General features: G+C 46.2%; 1 protein-coding gene across 1 annotated transcript in view; it reads right to left on the bottom strand.

Moving 5' to 3' along the window:
* Positions 1-25,772, bottom strand: part of LOC122379085 (serine proteinase stubble-like) — a 233,830-nt gene that overhangs the window by 76,629 nt on the left and 131,429 nt on the right. Inside the window, exons 5-6 of the mRNA XM_043361016.1 lie at positions 16,352-16,487; positions 3,171-3,312 (exon numbers count right to left, since the gene is read on the bottom strand). Coding sequence (XP_043216951.1) covers positions 3,171-3,312; positions 16,352-16,487 — 278 coding nt within the window. The remainder of the gene's footprint in view (positions 1-3,170; positions 3,313-16,351; positions 16,488-25,772) is intronic.

Here is a 25,772-nt window from a genome sequence, read left to right as displayed (position 1 = left end):
TACTTGTTCCACACATCACATTACCGCTCGTTCCAATGCAAATAACTTTGGCTCTTTACAAATAAACTTTGGCATTGAAAAATGTCACTGTGTTACACTAAAGTTAAACATTGATCACAAGATACAGCTCATCCTCAACACATAAGACGGAGAACACTATGGTAACCCTCTCAAAAAAGTTTCGGCCATGGTAGTCAATGAGGCATAGCTGCGAGCACGATCATCTTGGAACACATCAAGATGAAATTACACGAATCACACTTGCAATAAAAACAAATTCAGGTGGTACTTATGCTTCAAAAATCAGGATGAAAGAACGTGTACCTATCTGAAAACATGACAAGCATTATCAGAGGAGTAATGCATGGTTATTTAAGTGACCTGTTAATCTTGGGTAGTTGAATGTTAAGGGGATCTTAGAATCTATAAGGTTGAGAGATGTTACCTTCATAAGGGTTTCCCTTTGTGGTCACACATTTTTGATGTTTACGGAAATGAACACTGGGTGGGCGGTGCACACCCTGAAAGCCACAAGTTCACACAAGCTGGCACCTATGTTGAAGGCTCAGCTTCCTTCCTGTTCTGATTTATACAGCTGATGACACCTTTGTTTAGCTTTGTTTGAGGAAGCATTCACTCGAGGTTCGAGGTGCAGGTCTCATCCTGAAAAAGGATCAGAGGTATTTAGCTAGGGAAGTAATGAATGAAATTGATTCAGGCTGCTGTGAGGATGATTGACCACAAAGACATGGCTATTGTGGAAGCCCTGAAATAACTTTTAAACTGGTATGTGAGTTAAGTGGAATATCAAGAACGGCAAGAGAACTAAAAATTGACCTAAAAATTATCTTCCATGTTTAGTTTCAATCAACTAAATTTTACATTATTTCACTTAATTTAAAATTACAAGATGCTGCATGATTATCACTAACAAGTGGCAACAAATGCTACTTTTTACATACTATCCACTTTCACCCGGATATAGAATGCATGTGTTTTGATTTCATTATCGCAACAACACAGCTGTACGAGATACTTACACGAAGTATGATGTTACACGTTGGTGGTATTCATCTGGGGACTGGGACAGTTATTGTTGACAGATATTATTAAGTTTGTTCAAAAGACCAGCTTTATTTGTTAGTAATGATAGCTTTTGGAATACTTCAGTCTTCCTTCGTCAGCCTGTCAGAGCTCTAAAAATGCATACAAACGACCAAAATAGAAAAGAAAATACACAAATATTGTTCGTAAGCTGTAGCCATTGCAAGTAGAGCAAGATAAAGCTGGCGTAAACAATCCTTGCAATACAATTATACTAACTGCTCAAGTTAAATCGAAAGATGTCTTCAGGTGTCCTCTGATAAAATTCACTGAACCTATTTTAAGCACATTGTTAAGTAACAGTGAGAGAATGAGAAAGCATGAGGCTGGCCCATCACCCAAATTGAAATCAAAATTCAAGCTCAGCAGTTTGTAGATTTGCACACAACTGCCCAGAAAGCCCTTTCAGACTTTTCCATGCATGATGAAGAGCGGATTTTTATGCATACGATAGTTATTGATACTTCACATTTCTTAACTCTAAAGTCTTTAAATGAAGAGAGAACACCAATGAACCCCGCGCGAAACCACAGGCCGCATTGTGTATAAATATTACGCGCAATATATCGAAACGCGAGCGCCAGCTGCGCCGCGCTTGAGCGCAGCCATATCCTGGGATAATTTTCGGTATATAGTTGTAACCTCTCAGTTCTAGTTGTTTTTCTAGATGATATAGTAGGATTCTAGTATATACTAGGAAAAACTTTGGAGTACCCGACTCTTTAGTGCCCTGGTTAGGCTCAGGGCTACCTAACACCTCCTTTTCAGCTGGATTTTCAGTGTCAAATTCTTTGTAGAGTATCTCAGACCACATCTCAGGACTCAAGGCCAGTTTCCAAACAATGTGTTTTGTGTTGTTTCGATTCTGCCTTTTGCCTGGGGAATGTTGCCATGAACATTTATTTATTTTAGTTATTGTATTATGCCTATTACCTACCATCAGACTTACTAATTGGTTGTGCTTTTGCAACATGAATGAGTATTCTTTGTCTTCCTTTGATAGACCACAGTAGATTCCTGACAATTCTAATTAGAGCCAAACCTTTGAAATGCTGAGGTTCATGTGTTATCCCTACCCTTAGCAATGGAACTTCTACCACAAAATGTATTTTGCAGTGGCTAAGATTGCTGTTATTACAATTCAATAGCCTCGTAGTGTCCAAAGTTTGAACCATATGCTGATAATTTTCTTTTTGTGCAAAATCAAAAATACCGGCATGCTACCAGCAAGACATGCCAGATACCACGAAAAAACCTGCGGTAGTGAAAAATTACCGGCATGCCGGTAGTGCGGTAGGGAAATTTTGCAACCCAGCAGGACTCACAGTTTCGTCTGATATGGTTTCCTTCATTGAGTGAAGGGCATTGCGGTCAATAACGTTGTAGAAACAAAAGGGAATCATCAACCCTCGCCGGCACAGACAGGCCATTTTGAGTCCTTCGACGGCACAAGGGGGGGGGTTGGTACGACCCCCCCCCCCCCCTTCGCGTTTGGCCCCTGATGGAGCTAGAGCTTCGCGGAAAAAACAAGCGTGTTGCCCGTCACGAGAGGAAGCCAATGATACCCAATTTTAAGGTCCTAGGTTATCGGGTGACCTTCCAGGTCAGGTCAATGACCCAAAAATCGGGAATATTGGGACCTGTTAGAAAGTCGTAAAGTGTGGCTGCTAAGGGGTTTTCCGGGGTGCTGATCACGAAGATCGTGTTAGTTTTGATCACAGATGATGTCGTTAAGCGTTTAGACCAGGCCGGGTCAGAATGAAAGAACGTTGACCAATTATCCTCAACGTTAGAAAATGTGAAATAATAATGAAATAGTTTTATTTTTATTTAAATCAGCAAGTATGCTGATATATTTCGGGTACAACCCTTTAGCAATCGCTACAAAAAATATAAAAAGCAAATATGTGTGGCAAATGTGGCAGATGTGATTTTACGGCTTTTATATTACTTGTAGCGATTGATAAAGGGTTGTACCCGAAATTGGTTAACTGATAGCTTCTTAGGAGTGGGACATCATTCTGTAGTCGACTGTACAACAGGTGACGGTCGCTTTCGGTACTCACCTTCGCTGAGGGAGCCCCAGCCGGCCACTGTGACATTGTCGCCAGCGTAGTGGACCGCCTCGTCGCTGACCAGGCAAATCGGCCGGATGTTCTCTCTGAATGTCACCTTCTTGGAGAGTGTAAGTAGAGCAATGTCAGTGTGCTGCAATCGACACATGTGCAATGTCAGCAAACTAATCATATCAATTGCAGATATTTTGGAAATAAATACAAAAGCACATATCTATGGACTAGCCAGAACGATGGAAAATAACAAGAACCAAACGAAATACATACATAAAATACATACAACTAAACGAAATACATTGGGTAAAACATAGAGAGAAATAACTTGTTACCAAATTCACAACAAATAATGCATCAGTGAGACTGAATCCGGCAGGCGGTGGGCCTCCCGGCCACCTTCCGCGCGGTGGGGGAGGGGGACATTTTTTTTGCCCCCCCCCCGTATCTCCGAAACTACTGGACGGATCCGTAAAATTCAAACGGAGTTAGATAGCCCTGTCAAATTTGTAATGGGAAACCAAATTTTATTGACCTTGGGGGCGCTATAACACCGAGTAAAACGCATTTTGTCGAGAATCAGCGATAGGGCGTCAGTTGCCTAGTGCATATGATGCTATTAGAGGTCACTGATAATACCAGGTCAGGTCACAGGTCAGGTCACCAAAGGTCAGCACATGAACCCAACTTCCCTAAGGTTGTGCGATGCACGTTTCATGGCCAATTTTTCATTTCCAACTCAATGATGTTTGTTATAAGACCACCAGGTACGGTTTAGGTCACTTTCTGGTAGAGGTCAGGTCAAGGTTATGGGATTGATTCGATGCAGCTTGCCACGGGGAGTCTAATGGTTGTCTTTGTTTTGCGCTACTCTAGAATTGCTGAAAATTGAGTTTGAATATTTGACATCAATTTTGATTTTTTTTTTCGCTACAACTTGGCCAAAAAAAGAGGTATTGATCTCAAAACATTTTTGGCTGTTATATTAAAGAAACCTATTTTTGATTTTTTTTTTAGTCAAAATCCAAAAATTTTAAAAATCCGAGTCGCGGTCTTGTAGCCCTTTTTATTCTACACCTTTCAGCATTTTTCTGTATCTTTAAAGCTGCAGGCCTGACAGCTCTTCCCGCGGAACCTTTTTTGGGTCGAAAATGGCAGAAATGACGTCACTCCGACGTCATTAGCGGCCAACCTATTATAGCCTTTGGAAACTTTTTAGGTCACAATGTACAAAAGCTATTCACGGGAGGGTACTGAAAGTTTGGTGACGATCGGCGCAGCGGTTCTGGAGATATATCGAAAAAACTAAAGGGGGGCAAAAAATGCCCCCACCGCCTGCAAGGTTAATCAAAGGTTTAACCCTCGCCCGCACATGGGGGTGGGGGTGGTTGCCACCCCCCCCCCCCCCCCCCAGGTAGTCTTTCTGCTCTGCACTCAACATTTTTAAAGCTAGAAAGCTGATTTTTGATATAGCTGCTCCTCTATCCTTTCTTGATGTCCTCTGAAAATTTCAAGTTTCTGTGATTTTTGGTTTCGGAGATATGATCTTGTTTTTCAGGTTATGTCATGACCCAACTGGCCAATTCTCAACATCTTGCGTTTGCCATGGGCCTCGTGAGCTTTTGACACCTTGATTTCGGCCTTTTTTGCCAGTCTTAGACTCTTACCTCCCACCTATCATGGAACATGTTGTTCGACGATGTACAGGTGTCAAGGTCAGGGTCAAGGTCAACCTAGGTCATCTAAGATTATTGCGTTTTAGGCAAGCTGAATTTACTTTTTGTGAAGTTTTTTGACTGCATTTTTGGTAAAAGCTTCTCAGATCATGATTTCATGTAATATGGACACAAAAACAATCGGTACACACATCAGTGTACACACAGACACACACAGACATACAAACACATATAATTGACCTTGACCTAACTTGACCTGAAATGACCTCAGCAGCAAAAATCTGGTCGGGTAGTGTGACAAAGAGGTTCTAGCTGGCTTGGCACCAGAAAACAGCATCGTCATCGGTATATGATAAGCAGCGCACTTGATATCCAACGGTGACCCAAAACAGCAACATTTTTTAGTTTGACCTAACCTGGAAGGTCAATGACTGACCTGAGAAGGTAAAACTGGGGATCATTGGATTCGTCTCTTCACAAAGAATCTTTTTGGTCTTTACCGCTAAGCTCTATTTCCAACAGGAACGAAATGGCGAGGGGGGGGGGGGGGTGGCAACAAAATGACATGTGCGGGCGAGGGTTAAACCAATAAATATCAAAAACTTTAGATCGTAGCTATCAAATAACAAATGGTTACGGAGCGAGCGAAGCGAGCGGAGTCTTACGTAAAATAACGGAAATTTCTGAGTATCAGCGGCCGGCCGGCCGGCCGTGGTCACGATTTTGCGACGCTTATATGTCAGCAACCACTTGACCGATTTACATGCGGTAATTTTTATAGTGTAGCTTCATTCCTTCTACCAAGTATTGGACTATTCCCGATGCATGTGGGTGACCCCTTATGCACGTGCCACGTGCAAAACGAAGAGGTGTCACTTTTGTAATAGTTGCAATATCTCGGTAACTACTTGGTCGATTGCGCTGAAAGTTGGCAGGTAGGTAAGCACCCACTAGGACTGCTGCTGCACGTGCAGGGGTCGTTTCCAGATCTCGAGAACGGCTGGACCGATGGCGCTGAAGTTTGGTACGCGGTTAGGGACCAGTTAGTAGGATGCCGTGCACAAGTCAGTTGGGACCCATTTGGCACGTGCGCACGTGCAGGGTGCCGCTTCCAGATATCGAGAACGGCTGGGCCGATTGTGCTCAAATTTGGCACATCGCTAGAGACCGGTTAGTAGGATGCCGTCAGCCGTGCACAAGTCAGTTGGAGGTACCCCCCCCCCGCGATTTCGCACGTGCAAGGCCCACCCTCTCGCTCGCTCCGTTAGTGGCCCCAAAAGGCGTTATACTGGTATTAGTATACCGAAAAGTTGGCATCCGATTGACATATCTACAGTGTCCCAGAACTGACCGAACACTGTTAATCATCGCATAGGATAAGAGAAAAAATAATTGCACTTTCTCCTTTTTATCGTCCGATATACTCAATAAGGATAGCTTCGAAATGACATGCAATATACACGCTAGCTATTTAAAGGGCAGATATATATGAATGCACCACACTTGCCGCAAGGCGCCATATTTGTATTAATGCGCCAGTGTTTGCGTTTTGCGGACGGCTTGCGTTTTTTGCGGCGGGGTTTGCGTTTGGCGGCGGGCGGCCGTTTTTGCGTTTTTTTTGGGGTGTTTGCGTTTGGCGGCGGGCGGCCGTTCTGCGGCATTTTGCGGTTGGCGGCGGGCGGGTTTGCGATGCGGGCGTTTTTTTGCGGCGGTATTTGCGTTTTTTGCGGTGTTTGTATTTGGCGGCGGGCGGGCGGGCGATGCGTTTGTTTTTGTGGTGTTTGCGTTTGGCGGCGGGCGGCCGTTTTTGCGGCGGTTTGCGGCGGGCGGCCGTTTTTTGCGGTGTTGCGGTTTTCGGCGGGCGGCCGTTTTTTGCGGCGTTTCGCGGTTGGCGGCGGGCGATGCGGGCTTTTTTGCGGCGGCGGTGTTTGCGTTTTTGCGGTGTTTGCGTTTTGCGGCGGACGGGCGTTTCTTCTGCGTTTTTCGGCAGGCGGGCGATTGTTTCTTTTTTTGCGAAGTTTGCGTTGGCGTTTTGGGCGTGCGTTTTGCGCGTTTTGTGGTGTTTGCGTTTGGCGGTGGGCAGTTTTCACAATTAAAGTCCCAACCTTCGGATCCGCAGTGCTGTTCGACAAGCGCTGCCCGGGCCTATACACGCTAGTTACAAGATAAGCCGACAATTGTAGCTAAATGCCAGACGATGATGGCTTCAGTTGTTTTACAGGTCTCCCGAAACTGGTTGTACGACAGTTTTCATTGACCTCTTGCCGGTGGATGCTATAAACATTTTCGATTAAATTTGCATATAAACTGTTCCCAGACCATAAGGCATTCTCCCTCAAAAACAAAAAATTCTGCCTACACCATTGCTGCGCTGTTTTTTGACATCTTAAGTGGAGAACCTTCATGCCTAAACATGGCGTGACCTGGCTTCCAACATATTTGGTTTCCAAAACGAACCCTTTATGGCCATAAGTTGCCGTGAACATAAAGCTTATGGCTTTATGTTCACGGCAACCAGTTTTTGTTATGCTTGAATATTACCGCAGTAGCAATCTGTGTTAGCGGTCGTCTTTGGGGCATCACGTGAAGCTGAATGAGCGCACCGTGGCTCAAAATGTCTCACACTTTGATGTTCGACGAGTGCCTGGCCGTCTCCGCCGTTGGGACGTTGTCACCATCTGACGTCCACACCCAACTTTTTTGTCGGTTCAAAGGGCATATTTTTTTTACGTGGCCCACTCACATATTTCAGGCTATGCAGGTGAAAAGCACAACAAAATTCCAAAACTGGCGTATGATTGTTACGAGAGATGGAACATTTAGCACGCCTTCTTGTTCACAAAGCGGCGTTTCTTCAACACGGTGTTAGCGGCCTTCTTGGAACCTCTGGACATGCTGCGTCCACGGCTCGATCCTTTGCTTTTCGCGTTAAGTAGTAGGCTAGCTCTGGATCGGCCATAACGTTGCGGCTAGTCATGTTCTCGAGTCTTTGCGCCGTGAATTCTTGTTTCATTCGACTGAACAGTTCACGATAACGTGCCAAACGAGCGGATATACTAGGGTTGTCATCTGATGGAGGTGGTGGAGAGTGACTGTTGGACTGGTGTGGACTGGTGGTGGTGTAGCATAACTCTATGTTCTCGCCGACCTGTGACTCTGAGAGGGATGCTGACCGGCTAGCGGTGTTATCCGGTGTGGTAGCCCACTCGGGGTCAACGTGGAGCTGGTGGCGCTCTGCCGGATCAGTGAGGCGCGTTTTGCCTGTTGCATGCTTCAGGGGACCGGACCAAAGCGAAATGGCGAATGGAGGACACTCGCTGCGTTGCCACGGACTACAGCCAGCGCTAGTCTTTGTCGCAGCCAGGACGACTCACGCGCGTCGCCGGTCACGCTGACTAAACGACCACCTAAAAAGGCTTATGAAGCGGCTTGTGGCCGGGCCGTAGACGCCACTAGCTTCAATTACCACAGGCTGAATTTGAAACCGATCAGCCAGTCCCGAGTACTTGCGCATCTTTCTCTCCTCAGCGTCCTTGGCTGCAGCGCCGGCAGCAGCGGCGGTGGCCGGCAGATGGGAAGCCGCGTAGGTGTTGACGCAAGTGGCATCTCACACGAGCGATTTTCCCTCAGTAACTGGGAAAAGCGTCAAGCCGTCCGGCCGTTTCCCATCATCACGATCGATGCCGGTGGGCTCCAGAATAGAGGTGGCAAAATGTGGACCCGGGGACCCGGTCTATGGAACCGGTCTGGACCCGGATGGGTCCAGACCGGGTCCCCCAAAATATTTGGCCGGGTCCAACCGGGTCCTATCATTTCCCTGTGCTTTATGGTAAATATTGAATTAATATCTTTTATGCTTTGGCAAACATAGTCATAGTCGATGCAGTTTCCAGTTCATAAGTCCCAATTCCACTTTTGAATTTTAATATTCCTGCAGATTGGGCTACTTATTCTATAGCATACTGGTCAGTCCTGCTTCAATTTCTTATCTTGTCACCTACAACAGAATTAACAAGTTATAAGTGCTAGCAATCCAGAAAACATTTCACCAAATGTTTGTACGGATCACTTCCATTCAGTTTGCTGTACAAAACCTAAGCAATATTTTGAGCTGTAGAAATCAAATACCAATAACATATGTAGGTAAGTAGGGAAGACTGAAATCCATTTATAAATGGACACAAATCCAATTGAAGCAAGGCTGACCAGTGGCATTCTCACCTGTCTTTTCAGACATTGACATACCAAAGTCACTATGCCCACTGGAAATCAGAGTTCATGTTTGATATTCAAATGCATTTCATAACTCAAACAGCTTTGAAATTATTTCTATCACGGCCAGAAGACAACTCATAAAACCAACATGCCCTTTCATAAATCCATAAAGCTAAAAATGAACCCAATGCGTTCTCCAGAAACCGTAGTATTGGATCAGATTTTTAGCCAACTGGCGCCGCATGGTAGCGCTAGCAGAGCGTATTAAACATATAGCGCTCTACTAGCGCCATCATACGGCAGCAGCTGGCAAAAAACTGAGTCAATACCAATGCCCTTCTCCAAGGCCAATGATTCCGTGTTGATGTGAAAATGGCGCATTTGAGCGTCATATATGCTATACCTTACGCACGCTAATCTACTGCAAGAAGGTTACAATTTTGGAACAGGTTTGGGAAGAAATCAGGTAAGTCTCAGAACCCTTGGTATTTATTCTATGTCTAGGTACTAACAACAAAATGTAGTTTGTTTTCTACGTTAATAAATTGGCACTTAACCCGCGCCCGGCTGGGGGTCCTGGATTTCCACGCCCTGCTGGGGGGGGGGGGGGTGTTTGAACACCCCCCCTTGTAACTCGGCTCCTGGGCCACGTAGCGATACGCGGAAGGCGGCGTTCGAAAGAGCGTCAAAAATAATGACGAAATCACTTCGGTCAATTTTTTGGTCAGGTCAAAGGTCAGGTCACCAGAGGTCATAGAAGGCAAAATTTCGCCGATTTCCAGGTCGAATGTCGAAAATTTCCAAGAAGCCAACGCATAACTCGGGAACCAATAGAGCTACAGCGCCGCGGAAAAGCGCATTCGATAGCCCTATTAACGCCCTTTCTGAGTAATTCTCTCAGATTTGACCTAACGTCAACGGTTTTGCCTGCAGGGGGCAAAAACTGCAAAAATAGCCAATTTTTTCGGAAATAGTTTTTCTGCAATAACTTTTGACCCAAGCCTTGTACGAGCTTACTTTTACCGGCATCGTGTTCCTCTCGTCAAGACGCATCGATTGAACTATAACTTGACCTTGAAAGGTCAACTTGAAAATTTGACCTCAGGTCAAGGTCATGACCTGACCGGAAAGGGTCATGTTGCATATCAGTCGATCCGTATCGTCGAGCTGAACACATCTAAGGCGTTTTCATCGCTCTAGCATGCCTCTATCAAAAGTTATTTGCGAAAAACTGTTAGATACCATTCGTGACCTAAGATGACCTCAGGGCATAAACAAGGGTCACGGACACCATTTTCATGTTCTGTGTGTCTAAGCCACTTGTAATTCGGTGTTTGGGAGTGTTTATAATGTCTTTTGTCCAAAAGAGGCGCATTTCAATTTTCTCCCATTGACTTATAATGGGGAGGTCGCAAAATTGACCTGACCTTAGGTCATCGATATCAAAATTCTGAGATATACATTTTGTACATGCTATTGCTCTTAGCAATCGCTGAAAGATTCAAAGCGATCGGTCACTCGGTGTAGCTATGACAGACATTAAAACTTTTTATGAGGTGAGGTCACTTCAAGTGACCTGGTTACCTGACCTTGAATGACCTTGGTCTGAAATTTTCACAACATGTGTAGAATTGATGTATGATAAGGTGTACCAAAAACGCGTTTTTGAGATATTCGCGAAAAACCACAAGGGGGGGGGGGTGTTCAAACACCCCCCCCCCCCAGCAGGGCGCGGGTTGTCATGACCGCAACCTTGCAGTGCTTAAAAGTTTATTGCCATTTGCCATTACGATTTTGCAGTACTTTAACCCCAACAAAATTTTGCAGTGATTTAACGCCTGTTTTGTCCCTGAATTGCTATCGTGTCGACATTTCTGGCGGACCTCATAAAGTTTTGATGTTTCTATTTTGAGTTTGAATGCTTTCTCGTTTGGGGCCTTGGATAGTTGATAATATTTGTAAGGACTAATGAAATAATTCTAAAAACGAATATCTTTTACCAAGAATATCAGAAAAGGTATGTATCAGTATGTGATCTTGTTCCATGTTGATGTTAGGTTCTGACTCTGGTGAAGGCACTGCTCCATGGATCCCCAGTTCACATCATTTTTAGCAGCTGTAGTAAAAGTGGCTTAGGTAAGGTTAGCATGAAATTCATTGGTCTACTTAGGTACTTGTTATATTCTTAAATATGACCTGAATCTGGTTCTAAAATACAAACTGTGAAGCGAAGTGAAATGACCATGGCATGAGTTTTTTACTTTGCAACACAAGCATGCCCAATTGGAAAGAAACTATTTTCTTCTTGCTATACCTACAACTGTACACAATTTTCATAATGAATTTCGGGAACGGGTCCATCTGGTTCCAACGCTGATTTAAACCGGGTCTGACCGGTTCCAGAAATGTGCCAGTCAGACCGGGTCCGGGTCCGGGTCCCAAAATTTTCCAGTTTTGCCACCTCTACTCCAGAAGAGATGGCAAGCCGACAGTCTGCAGGGCACGCTTAATCACGTCATTGAGCGCGGTGCGGCGGGGATGACGTCCCGCGCTCAGACGGCAGGTCAGCGCATGGTGTCCCAAACTGTCGGCCAGGGAGCCACGACACCTATGTGGCTGGCAGACTTCAGCTCCGACGCGCAAAGCAACGGCGACTCTAAGGGTGGGAGGGTCCAGCAGCGTGCCCAGGCTGGCTGAGGGCAGGGCGTGCAACCATGCTCCGCTCTCCACCGTCCCTGCTGCGAAAAGACGGGCTTGCTCTACCTGGGTAGCGGTGGCCAGTAGGCTGCTTCGCACTTTGTCGGCTAGTACGGTGTCCCATGCACGCTGACTTCGTGCAGCGTCACCTGTTGGAGGTTCCGCTGGCTCAGCCGCCATCCTCCAGTCCGTCAAGGTAACTTCTTGTTCCGCCGACAGTCTGGCGCGTAGCGATCCGGGCAGCATCGACATCAGCAGCTGCATACAATGGTGAAGGGATGCTACGTAGCTTGGAAGTGCAAGGTCTTGCGTGCGTCTGATGCCTAGTCCGCCATATCTAGTCGGCAAAACTGCCTGTGTCCAGCTGTCCTGGCTAAAGGCGACGTTAGTAATGCTACAAACTGCAGCGCGGAGCGTCTCGTCCAGAGGTTGCAGGAGATCTTGTCGCCTGTATACAGGGGCTGCTCGAAGGATATACTGGAGTTTCGGGATCCACAGACAATTTCTCAGAAGATAGAAGGCCGAGTGCGCATCTATGTGCTGTAGCCGGTCCACCATCCGCTCCAGGTCATTTTTCTTCTCCGCCATTACTTTCTCGGCAGCCGCATCCATCATTGGCGCTCCAAGCATCCTGGCTTCAATGTCTTTTACTAAGGCAGCCCCACGGATAAATGTGTGCAGGCGCTCTATAATAGACCGCGTTTGGTGCTCACTACAGCACCGTGGCAGGATGATCTCGCATTTTGTAGGGTTGACAACAAGTCCTCTAGCTGATAGTGCTGGAATCAACCGTTCTAGGTCACGGCAGACGGTATCGATGTCCCCACCGATAGATCCATCGTCTAAATACCACATATTGAAGGCCGATTTCACTTCTCTGGCTGCAGTGTCAATAGCTAACGAGAAGACTGCTGGACCGCAGGGATCTCCTTGCTGGAGGCCAGTAGCAGACGGAATCTTAAACGTGCCAAAAAACAGTGAGGTCGGTTCCGAGTAAGCTCGCCATAGTAAACGATACAGCCCAGGCGCCAGTTCCCGTACGTCTCGGAGAAAACAGTCGCGTCGGATGGTATTAGCATTCTTCATGTCAATCTTAACAAAAACCTCTTCTCCGCTCATGCACTCCATGAACCGCCGGGAAGCATGGACGGCCGCCTCACACCCACCTGGAGTGCCGTAATACCTTCGTATTACGAAGGTATAAGGGCAGAATACCTTCGTAAGACCACAAAGTGTGTTCCAATTCACTTTTTTGCATATGTTATGATTTCTGGCTGATTTGTAGCGATTTTCGCTGTCTTTCCGTTAGTTTTGGCATATTTTTCAGGTTAGGGGCCCCAAATTCTAAAATTTTGTGTAAGATAATGGTCCAAAGTGTAGACTGGTGTTTTGTAGCTAACCCTGATATGTCGTTTAGCTCGTTTTTGGGTAGCTGGGTGACGCTTGTTGTCCATGGCATGGCAACAACTCGCTTGACGACTGGTGCGTGCTCCTTTTTGGTCGCACCCAGGCTTGTCGATCAGGCTATCTCTTGCTCTCTCTGGCTTCGCTCGCTGATATAACTGCGCTTTGCACACTCCTAGCTGTTTGCAGATGAGCTGCTGGAGCTCTCCAGCAAGAACCATGCCGAAAGTCCGTTTACGAAGTTGAGAACGGCACTTGATTTACCATGATTGCCTTTTGGCAGCTAAGGCTAAAAACGGAAAGGGACTACTCTTTGCTGACTGGATAATAGTTGACTTGAGTCGTGACCGTCCACCAAAATCACACAGTCTCCAAGCTCGATAGCTAAGGGATGTCATATACAAGTTAATGCTCGTATCTAATTAGAATCGAGCGCAATTGTACTTTTAGCCAGAAAATAAATGTTCGGTCAAATCCGGGACACCCTGTACAGCGAACTACAAATGAAGGTACATAGGTACAAAATAATGATATAATGGAGGGAAGAGAGCGCCACTCTCCCAGCGCGGACGTGTGTTGATTGCTCCGCCATTTATAGCTTTTTTATTGGGACATCCATTGAATATTCTGATCAGTGCATACCGAGACATTCTTCAGACTCTGCTCACCTCTGAGCATTTAATTGCTTGGTTTAACACTGAACATTCCCCACAACAGACGTTTTAGAGTCGGGCTGTGGATGAGGGTGTACCCGCGCGACACCATGGCGCCGGGGCCCTCTGACGGAGACCTCACCGGGCGCCGAGCTGGATGGAGGTCGGGGGCCGCGCAGGCGCAGTGATTAGTGGCCGAGCGGTCGGCGACCTGGGCTAGCTGGAGCGCCGCAGCAACTGCGGGAGCCGGGCTGGCGGGGTTCGTATCTCGGCAGCCGCCGTCGCTTTTTTTCATCTGCGGCGTCTGCCTGCTCGCCAGCGAACGCTCTGCCATCTATCTCCCTGCCCCGGCTGCCCGCCTCGGTCTCTGGACGACTACCCGTCTGAGAGCTGGACGAATTTCTCTTCGCCGCTTCCGGACCCGCCTCACATATGGCGCAAACACTTGTGCAACACGTCAGACCGTGCGATACAACTCCAGGCCTGCTGACACAGGAGCTCGCGTGTGTTGGCCTCACACGCGAGCTCCTAGGACCCCGTGCATATCCCAGGGGTCTACCTGCCTCTAAGATCCCACACATACTTTTGGGGCTCAAACGCTTACCCCTGAAGACCCCTTTCCTCTATTTAGTCCTCCATACTGGCTCTTTAGGCTAAACATCGGCTCCTGTGACCTCCATCCCGGCTTTGGAGGGCCTCCATACAGGCTTTTTTGGGGTCCAATGCCGGTTTCTGAGAGCCCTCAAAAGACTTTCGAGCCTAATACTGCCTTCTGAAACCTTTCAGCAGCTTTCAAGTGACCGACCTTGATCGGAGGGCTCATTCAGTCTGGGGAGTCATGTAGGTCTCTAGAGGAGTCTCTATGTATGTGGTCGGTTTCCAAGGGGCTTCTAAACACGGTCTTCCTGGAACGGTCTCGTAGGGCCCTCAATAGTCCACTGCGGATCCAGAAAAGTGGTTTGAGACGCTGCGGGTGGTGGCTAGACTAAAAGATTGGCCGATAAAAACTAGCTGCATTTGCTTCTTTATGCTCTCATTATTTGAGATAGGTATGTACCTACACTGCAAATTGCAATTTCAAACCTTTTACAGAACTTGTGTGTATGGGGATAGTTTTCTAAAATCTTCGTTTTTCATAAATCAATAATAATCACTCAAAAAATGAAGGGGGGCCCAAAACTTCCAGAGGGGCCCCTTGATAAAACTTTGCACCCCCATCCAAAATTACCTTCCGCCGCCACTGGCACTAAGTAGGTATAGCTTATAAGATTGGATAGGACTCAAAACATCCCCTGCAAATGAAGTCATGGAAATACCCCAGTAAGGCGTGGGTTATCTGACTTGAAGGCTGGAGCATCTATTGCTCCCACGTGATGGTTGTCTAACGCCATAAGGACTAGGGACCAAACCTGGTCGGACACGATTTGGTAGCCGAGTAATGACAGCCGGGCGTGAAGTCTTCCCTTCACCATTGGCTTTACACACAAAGTGGCCAAAGTTTGAGCCAGGATATCGTAGTCTGGACATGCAAAAAAGAAATATTATATTTTGATTTTTAGTATCAGACTTAGTGTTTCATGGTGTGGCTCAAAACTCCCATAATTTGGCCTCAAAGAAGGTACTACTAATTGCTCAAAATCGAAGTCGAAAAATGCTGTCTAATTGCTGCTTTAAGCAACATTCTTAATTTACTTTTATTATGTACTAATTTTGTTTATGTTTAACCCGCGCCGCGCTGGTGGACTGAGTTTTCCGTGTCGTGCTTGGGGGACGTTTTTACGCCCCCCCCCCCCCGTCTAACTCGCCTCCTGGGCCACGTAGCGACATGCGGTAGGTGGCAATCGAAAATACGTCCAAAATAAGGGCGGAAGTATTTCGGTCATTTTAAAGGTTAGGTCAAAGATCAGGTCACCAGAGGTCATCAAATGTTACATTTTGTCTATTTCCACAATTTTCGAAACATCTGACGGCTAACTCGGGAACTAATGGAGCTACAGCGCCGTGGAAGAATTCTTCCACGGCGCTGTAGCTCCATTAGTCAAATCTAATGGATGAATGCGTTAACGCATTCATTAGCCCTTTTACAGACCTTTCTGAGTTTCGTTCTCAGATTTGACCTCAGGTCAACGGTTTGGCCTCCAGAGGGACTTAACTCTAAAAATAGCCGTTTTCACGAAAAATGTTTTTTTTCGGAAATCTATGGGATAGGGGTGAAAACTCTGATATATTCGCAAATGGGTCGTTCATCACTGTAAAGCGCTTCTCTGTTAGTTCAAACAGTGAGCGGATAAAGGTTGTCCACGTCACCTGGCGTTGATTAGGCGCCGCCCGCATGCCACGCTCCACCACTGGAGACTACAACGCAAGACACACTCGATACGGACAAACTCTGAAGCGTCGCGCGCCATGAAGATATCATGCTACAAGGCTGAAATTTTCCTGACAGAGCGTTCTCACCAATAGGCATATCTGTTGGGACTTGGGTGGTGCACTATAGTCTGAACTATAGTCACCAGCGCCTGCCGTGGCTCACCAGTGTCTGGTCGGAGAAGCCCTTGTGTCGGATGATCCTGGCCACGCCGTACTCGTCGTGGTCTGCCTCGTCGTCCCGCTGGATGTCGTGGTCGCCCAGACGGACCACCAGTCTCCGCACGTCATAAGATGTCATACTGTATGAAACGAGCCAGCCGGGGTTAGTTTATGTGAAGTAGTCTGGGCCATAGGCAGTGGAACGGGGAGGGCACCGGGGCACCCTTTGAATTTGACATTTTAACACTAGCCCTATGGGCGTTGCATGGAAAGAATGGGACCAAAAGTCGGCAGTGCCCCCCCCCCCCCCTTAATTGAAGATGTTCCGCCGCCACTGGTCTGGGCTTCAGCTATCCAATGTTATACATAGGAAAGTAGACGGATATGAGTGTGCTCACTGTGCAAAAACACAAAATAACATTTCCGTACTATCGGGTTTGAACCAAAATCAACACCAGTACAAGCCCATAATAAAAGAGGAACCGTATTTTTTCTTAACCTACGCACCGATTTGGGGGATGGCGGATATCCGCCCCCTGAGGTTTACGTTAACCCGCGCCCGGCTGGGGGTCCTGGATTTCCACGCCCTGCTGGGGGGGGGGTGTTTGAACCCCCCCCCTTGTAACTCGGCTCCTGGGCCACGTAGCGATACGCGGGGTTCGAAAGACCGTCAAAAATAATGACGAAATCACTTCGGTCAATTTTTTGGTCAGGTCAAAGGTCAGGTCACCAGAGGTCATTGAAGGCAAAATTTCGCCGATTTCCAGGTCGAATGTCGAAAATTTCCAAGAAGCCAAAGCATAACTCGAGAACCAATAGAGCTACTCGGTCGTACAGCGCCGCGGAAAAGCGCATTCGATAGCCCTATTAAAGCCCTTTCTTACTAACTCTCTCAGATTTGTCCTAACGTCAAACTCAACGGTTTTGCCTACAGGGGGCAAAAACTGCAAAAATAACCAATTTTTTTAGGAAATATTTTTTTCTGCAATAACTTTTGACCCAAGCCTTGTACGAGCTTGCTTTTACCGGCATTGTGTTCCTCTCGTCAAGACGCATCGAATGAACTATAAGTTGACCTTGAAAGGTCAACTTGAAAATTTGACCTCAGGTCAAGGTCATGACCTGACCGGAAAGGGTCACGTTGCATAGCAGTCGATCCGTATCGTCGAGCTGAACACATCTAAGGCGTTTTCATCGCTCTAGCATGCCTCTATCAAAAGTTATTTGCGAAAAACTGTTAGATACCATTCGTGACCTAAGATGACCTCAGGGCATAAACAAGGGTCACGGACACCATTTTCATGTTCAGTGTGTATAAACCACTTGTAATCCGGTGTTTGGGAGTGTTTATAATGCACTGAAAACTTTTTTACCATTTCCTGAAGGGTAAACCCGCCATAGCATGGTAGCTTGACACACAGACGTTTTTTACCACCTTCTAGATGGTAAATTTTACTCTTTCATGAAGAGTAAACTCGCCAGGGAGGGGTAACATGACACACATACGTTTTTTACCATCTTCTGAATGGTAAACTCTTTTGATTTACTCTTGTCTAGAGTGTAACATTTTTTGGATTACACTCTTTGAAAGGGTAAATCTTTAACGGAACCCTTTTCTAGGGAGGAACGCATCATCTACTCTGTGCTTTGCCCTCCTACAGAGAGTATATTCTTCTGGCCTACCCTTTGTCACATGGTAATGTTTACTCTTTCCTTTAGTGTAAACCCCCCAGAGGATGGTCACAGACTCACAGACGCTTCCTTCAGAAGCTTCACGAAGCTTCTGTTAACCGGAGCTCACCAACTAAAAAACGTGCTTCAAGAGCAACAATGTATATTTGGCTTCCGTACAAACAATAAGAGGGGTACACTGCAGCCATGAACATTGTGAGACTCTTCAATTATTCATACGAATTTATACAAAGCGTTCAGCAATGCACAAGCGGTAAATAAACACCACGATACAACTTGAATGCAATTTGAATATGAATACAAGACATTCAGCGCCCTCATATTGGATTAGGCAGAGTGCACAATATTTGAAGTGAGCGACGGCGTTCCTGGGTGGTCGCCCGTCTGCGTGAGATAATGAGACTGGATCACTACAGTGCAAGGCTTTTTCAAAGTCACCAACACAATGCATAAACTTGTAGCATCACAACAAAATTAATGTACGTACTCACAGCACTAGGCCACGTGGCCGTGCACGGGGTCCTGTTGACCAGGTCAAATTAGCACCACTCAACGGCACGCAATGCTCTAGCACACCGGTACTTACAATAAAAGGTCTGCACAGAGGCTCTAATAGGCGATGAACAACACACAAGCACAATCACCAACGGTCACGTCGCGCCGCACCGACACTGCTCACATCCTCTCTCGGAGACCAACGGCCGAAAACTGACAGATGCGCGCGGCCTTCAAACCGCAAACGGCCGATCTCGTTTCTGATTGGCTGATTGATTCAATTTCAAATATCATCTTCACGAGGGTAAACAAGATCCACGCATGAAACGACTATCTGTACACGAGTTACGATACCCAGAAGGAAAGAGTTTTCGTGATGTTCTGGATCGCGAGAGTAATATTGATATTTACATGGTAATAATACTCTTCGCTGGCGAATAAGTTCATATTAACCACGTACGGTTACTATGCACATAATGGTAGCAACGAGTTACCCTTTCAATATACTCTTATCTTGCAGGTTTGATGAAAATGAACCCTGCAGGAGGTAGTAAAAAAGTTTTGAGTGTGTCTTTTGTCCAAAAGAGGCGCATTTCAATTTTCTCCCATTGACTTATAATGGGGAGGTCGCAAAATTGACCTGACCTTAGGTCATCGATATCAAAATTCTGAGATAAACATTTTGTACATGCTATTGCTCTAAGCAATCGCTAAAAGTTTCAAAGCGATCGGTCACTCGGTGTAGCTATGACAGACATTGAAACTTTTTATGAGGTGAGGTCACTTCAAGTGACCTGGTGACCTGACCTTGAATGACCTTGGTCTGAACTTTTTACAACATGTGTAGAATTGATGTATAATAAGGTGTACCAAAAACGGCGGCGCTCCGCGCCGCCGTTTTTGAGATATTTGCGAAAAACCACAAGGGGGTGTTCAAACACCCCCCAGCAGGGCGCGGGTTAATAGTGGAAAACGGCGAAATTTGACATGTCTATTCCTACATCAATTTCACACATGATGTGCAAGTTTGAAATCCCTAACTTTCTAGGTCAGGTCACCAGGTCACTTCGAATGACCCGACCTCCAATTACTTTTTTGCAACTTTGTCACCGCGTCAAAGCTGCAGTATATGACCAAGTCCTTTAAAAGTGGCATGATGTAATAAGATCATGATAGTTACAATTTGTAATTCGGAATTTTTGCATCGATGGCCTAAGGTCAGGTCAATTTCATGACCTCTTCATTATAGGTCAATAGCGGAAGGATCAATTGCCTGATCTTTTCACTAAAACGCGTTGTAATGACCAATTCTATCATAAATGACTTCAAATATGACCACCCTTGACTACTTTGATGCTTTGTTTGCCATTTGACAACTGTAAGGTCATGTGACCTCATCAAAGGTAACCAAATTTTACTAACAACTCCTTACAGAAAAGAGATATAGCCGCGCGAATATGCAGTCTCATTGTGTTCAGCTCGTCAAGGCGCATCGAATGATATATACATATGTACACGGTGTTGCAGATAAGTTGGGACAAATTTAGACTGCATCTAAAACGACTATTGTTTTTGAGTGATTAAGCTAATCTCTTGACATAATTATAGGCTAATGAACACTTGTCATGTTTATGTAAGTTGCGTGGTAATTTTGAATCGGCTGGTCACAGAACGTGGATTTAAGCAGACCACCATCAATTTTGCCGCCCCCACACGCATGCCAATACTCTACTAAGTTACGCTCCATCAAAGGTCTGAAAGTACTGTGTATTGAACAGACGTAACCTTGGAGGAAGAGTGGACATTGACTCATCCTCTTACGCTTATTGCATTGACACCGGCTGCTCCCATAGTTTCCCAGGGGGGTTAAACCTCGCCGGCACAGGCCATTTTGCGTCCTTCGACGGCACAAGGTGTTACGACCCCCCCCCCCTCGCGTTTGGCCCCTGATCAAGCTAGAGCTTCGCGGAAAAAAACGAGCGTGCTGCCCGTCACGAGAGGAAGCCGACGATACCCAATTTTGAGGGCCTAGTCATCCGTTGACCTTCCAGGTCAGGTCAATGACCAAAAAGTCGGGAAAATCGGGACCTATTAGAAAGTCGTAAAGTGTGGCTGCTATGGGGCTTTTCGGGATGCCGATCACCATTCACGAATATCGTGTTAGTGTTGATCACAGATTCCTTAACCCTCGCCGGCCGAGGGGGGGGGGAGATGTGCCGCCCCCCCCCCCATAGGGTTTTTTTCGCGATAGCTCCGAACACGCTGGCGATAGAGAGCTGAAACTTGGCATACCCGACCTTTGATTCAAGCTGGAGCTTTTGACACCAATTGCATTTTCGGTTCAGGTCAGGTCACTGACCTATGACGTCATAAGTGAACCTCTGTACGATCTTCAGATGTCGCAACTTCGCAACGCCCTCACAGCCATAGGAGCTTTCACAGGGAAATGAAACTTGCAGGATCTAGTATCCATTACGAGCTCACAACTTGTATATCTCGGATTTTTCCTAAACGTCATATGAGGTCAGGTCATTTTCGTGACCTCACCATTATAAGTAAATGGGGAAGAATGAAAACTGCTACTCTGACGCCGGGAACGATCTCCAACTATCTCAAGCACACAGAATCGTGATTTGCTGCACTCCTTGCAAGGTTAGATGCGTCACGTTTGCAATGTTGACCTTGCGTGACGTCATTTATGACGTCATCAAGGTCATATTAGTTTTTCGTCAATCACTCTTGATCAAATTGAGCTAGCGAGTCGGGGAAGCCACCAATGGACTCAGAAAGACCTGCCGAATCGAATGATATGCGACATGACCTCTTTCGACCAACTTCGTGACCTGGGGGCGCTGACCTGACCTTGCCCAATTTACCTGCAACACCCTGTATACAGGGTGGACCAAAAAGGATGGAAACATTTTGAACTCGCATGAAATATGTGTTATTGCATGCAGGTGACTGAAAATGATACCAAACGAGAGTACATTTCGTGGAAATTCATAATGACATCTCTCTCATCTGCTTTCTCTCGTTTTCAGTCTCCCACAGCAAATGTTCGAAGAGGCCACTTTTGTGAGACAGGCAAAGAGCCTGCCGACACATGTCCGCTGGTTTGGCTCGCACAGCCTTGGTGATCACTCTTTTCAGGTAACAGATGCCTTTAGAAACTTCCTTGTAGACCTGGCCTTGAGATGACCCCACAGGAAAAAATCCATCGGGGTCAGGTCAGGTGATCAGACAGGCCAGTTCCGACAGGCACTGCGGGATATCAGCCGGTCACCAAAGTGGTTCGCGCTCCACTTGAGCGTTGTTTCGCGATGTGAGGAGGCGCACCGTCTGGATGGAATCACATGAGGTCCATGAGACTGCCATACCTCGTTTGGGCTCACTTCAACAACTTCTTTAGCGTCGCTTGGTAGCGCTTTTGGTCGTCAGCCACGGTGTTGTCGCTCCCATCCTCGAACCGAAGTGGAACTGGCCTGTCTGTCTTCTCATCTGACCTAAGGATTCCTTTCCTGTGGAGTCATCTCAAGGGCCAGGTCTACAAGGAAGGTTATGTAGGCCTCTGTTATCTGAAGAGAGCGATCACCAAGGCTGTGCGAGTCATACCAGAGGACATGTGTCATCGGGCTATCGCGTCAGCCGGCAGGCGGGCCGCTCTGTGCCTGTCTCGCAAAGGTGGCCTCTTCGAACATTTGCTGTGAGAGACTGAAAACGAGAGAAAGCAGACGAGAGAGATGTCATTATGAATTTCCACGAAATGTTCTCTCGTTTGGTATCATTTTCAGTCACCTGCATGCAATAACACATATTTTATGCGAGTTCAAAATGTTTCCATCCTTTTTGGTCCACCCTGTACATACATGATAACCTTGAGGTCAACCTTTGACCTTGATCTTTCGAGGTCAACTCATACCTCTTTCTATGCGGATTGATGAGAGAAACACGATGGTGCAATTCATTTGTTCCTAGCTTGGCTTAATCAAAAGTTATTCGACAAAAACTCTTCATATCTAGCGCCACTATTTTGGCTTTTTGAACCCTGTGACGTCATAATTGCCCTGACCTGAAAATGACCTGTGTAAAAATTATAGACCCTGTCCGTGTGTACAACATGCCGACTACCGCATGTCACTATCTTGCTTAGCTCTCGAGTCTCGAGATCTCAGGGGAGCGGTGATCCGCCCCCTCCCCCGCCGTCAGAAGTAAGCTGGCGCGCGGTTCAAGAGCTATGGAGAGGTACAGAAATCACGTATTGCTTACGGCAGGGTACTACCCATGCCCCACTGGGGGGGGGGGGGCATGCATAGCCCCCTCTCGTTTTTCTGCAATAACTTCTAAACCGCTAGATGTATCGACGCTAAACTTTCAATACCTTCGGCTGCATCAATTTGATACCCTGTGTCAAAATAACTTCGTAGCCACCCTACATCGGCCGGATATGACGACAGAGTGACGTCATGTTCGGCCGATTTCGACGCAAAACATTGAACCACGGGAATCGCTCTCAAGAGCTTAGTTTTTAAGCTAGATCCAATTTCTTGCATGAGAGGACTGAGAATAGATTGTGCTATCACACTGCTATCTCGGATGGTCAAAATTTTGAAATTTTCGAAAATCATATATATTAAAATCCAAAATTTAAATTTTTGTCCTTTATCAAAAAGTGTTTGACTTTTCGAAAAGAAAAAACGGAATATATGTAATAGAAAACATGCTTATGATTTACTCTAGCAAGTTGTAGCCAGATATTTTCAAAAAGAGCCAAGTTATACCATTACCTATAGCAAAAAATTCACAATTATAAAGTTTTCCAAGTAAACTTTTTAAGCACGTACTTGACGTCGTACACCAATATAAATGTCACCATCCTGTTCCTTAGCTCAAAGTGCATCCGATATATACTTTTTTGTTGAAAAACATTTACTTTAAAATTTAACATTTTTGTATCTGAAAGTTGCCTGACCTAAACTATGTAAATTCCACTCAAAACGACTTCGAATGGCAATTGACATAAACACTTATGTGTGAATGACATTCACGCTTGAACGTAGCACCATTGACTCGACATATTCGATCTATGGCACTATTTTGGAAAATGTAACATTGATCCGAGATTTAGGCATCATTCTTGATCAAAAGCAAGATTTCGCCGATCACGTGCATTCAGTGGCCACAAAGGTTAATAGAGCGCTCGGGCTCCTCATTCGAACATTCCAGTCGGCCTCTCCAAAGTGTAAGCTGGACAGGCAGGCCGTATTGGCAGCTTATCATGCCAATGTTCGATCTGTGGTCGAGTACCGTTCAGTGATATGGAGTGGAGTGGCCAAATCACATATGTTCGTGTAGGGGGGGGGGGGGGTCCAACACAAGTTTTTTATGTGGCTGGCTTGTCGTACCACGAATCGTAATTCGTCGCCTCGCTCAAGTATTCGGACCTACTGTCATCATTTCACGTGTCACACTTATGAGCACGGCGCGCAAAGTGTGATGTTCTGTTTTTATGCAAGGTTTTTCAAGGCTTCATCTAATCATCATATTTACTTGGGTCTTTTAACCCACGCCCGTATAGAGGGGGGGGGGGGTCGAACGGACCCCCATCGGTTTTTCGCAAATAACTCGCGTAAAAAGCGGCTGACCGCAACGAAACTTTCAGTACCCTCGTGTTAATCAATTTTATACCTACTCTGAAACTTTCATGACCCTGACCCAAATGACCTTTGACCTGTGACCTACTTTTCGAGACCATGTTTGGCCGGAATCGCGATTCGGCGTATGTCGGTTCGCATTAGCCGCGCGTTTGCAGTCTTTTCGTGGTTTCAAGCGTTAAAACATGTGATATGATGTTGCCCCCATGCATTAGGGTGGGTGTCAAGGTCACCTGAAGGTCAGGTCAGGTCACTGACCTTTGATGACCTCGTTTCACTTTTCGAGTTTTACATGTTTCTAGGCTAGTTTTTGGAGCTGAATTCGAATTTAGCAACCATATGAACATTTACAAAGCAGTTTTGGTGTCTTTGTTACATGTTACAAAGCTGTCAGAGGCGGTCGACACTTACTACGAATACCCGGCAGGACCCCTACTGCTTGACCTGACCTGACCTGACCCGATCTGGCCTAAATGCATGAATGCATCATCAGTGAAACACCATATCAGGGGGGCTTTTTGTGCCCATTCCTCGCTGCGTCAATCAGTTTCTTGAGTTCGCACCCAAGTCAGATATTTTCTTTGACTCGATCGGGCGGCTCACGCGAGAGGTATCGGCTTATGTGTCAACACTGGCGTGCGTTATGTGATAGGGTCGGCCTCTGCCGGATGCGAAGAAGTGGTTTGTGTGTGGGGGAGGGGGTATTTATGCATGTATGCGTGTGCGTGTGACCTCACCTGTCATTGGGCGTAAGCCTGTTGGTGATTTATGAAAATACAAGATACAAGATACAAGAAAACGACATCGAATTCGAAATCTATGGCCTAAATGAACCATAAAACATGTGTCACGTGACCGACGCATGATATAAGATTTCCGTGACCTGTGATGACCTGACCCTGACCTGAAAATCAAAGTACAAGTTTGGTACCCTCAGGGTATCTAAAGAATCTGTTCACGAGTGTGTAAACCAAAAAAAAGAGCCTAATCTGACTTGTAAGACCGCGACCAGAGCCTTAAATGTGAACAAGCCAAACATCGATAATTTTTAATTTGAACTGACCTGTGACGTCATCAGTGACCTCAATGTCAATGAAATTAGGTTCCGCTCGACAGTTTTTTCCGGGCTATCAGACGCCGTTTGAATTTTGACGATCGGCCGAGTAGTTTTGGAGTAAGGATGGGGGCTATGAATAGCCCTCTCCCCCCGCCCCGAGTAGGGCGCGTCATGCGCAGACCCCTGCAGTGGGGCGCGGGTTAATTAACCGGCGCCTCGTAGGGGGGGGCGAAACGGCCCCCCCTGTCCTTTTCCGTCGATTTCTCCTAAACGACTGCAGATATCGTCACCAAACTTTCAGGATCCTTCCGGACATCAATTTTACACATTGTGACCGAAAACCTTTCTAGAGACTATGATAGGTTGGCGGCAAATGACGTCAGAATGACGTCATCTTCTGCCGTTTTCGACCCAAAAAAAGGTTTCACGGGAAAAGCTGTCAGGCCTACAGCTTTGAAGATGCAGAAAAGCGATCAAGACACAACAGTTGTAGAATTAACAGGGCTATAACACTGCTATCTGGGATTTTT

Source organism: Amphibalanus amphitrite, unplaced genomic scaffold, assembly GCF_019059575.1.
Source record: "Amphibalanus amphitrite isolate SeventyFive unplaced genomic scaffold, NRLGWU_Aamphi_draft 000071F_arrow, whole genome shotgun sequence".
NCBI classification, from domain to species: Eukaryota; Metazoa; Arthropoda; class Thecostraca; order Balanomorpha; family Balanidae; genus Amphibalanus; species Amphibalanus amphitrite.
This window is presented reverse-complemented; position numbering and strand designations above follow the sequence as displayed.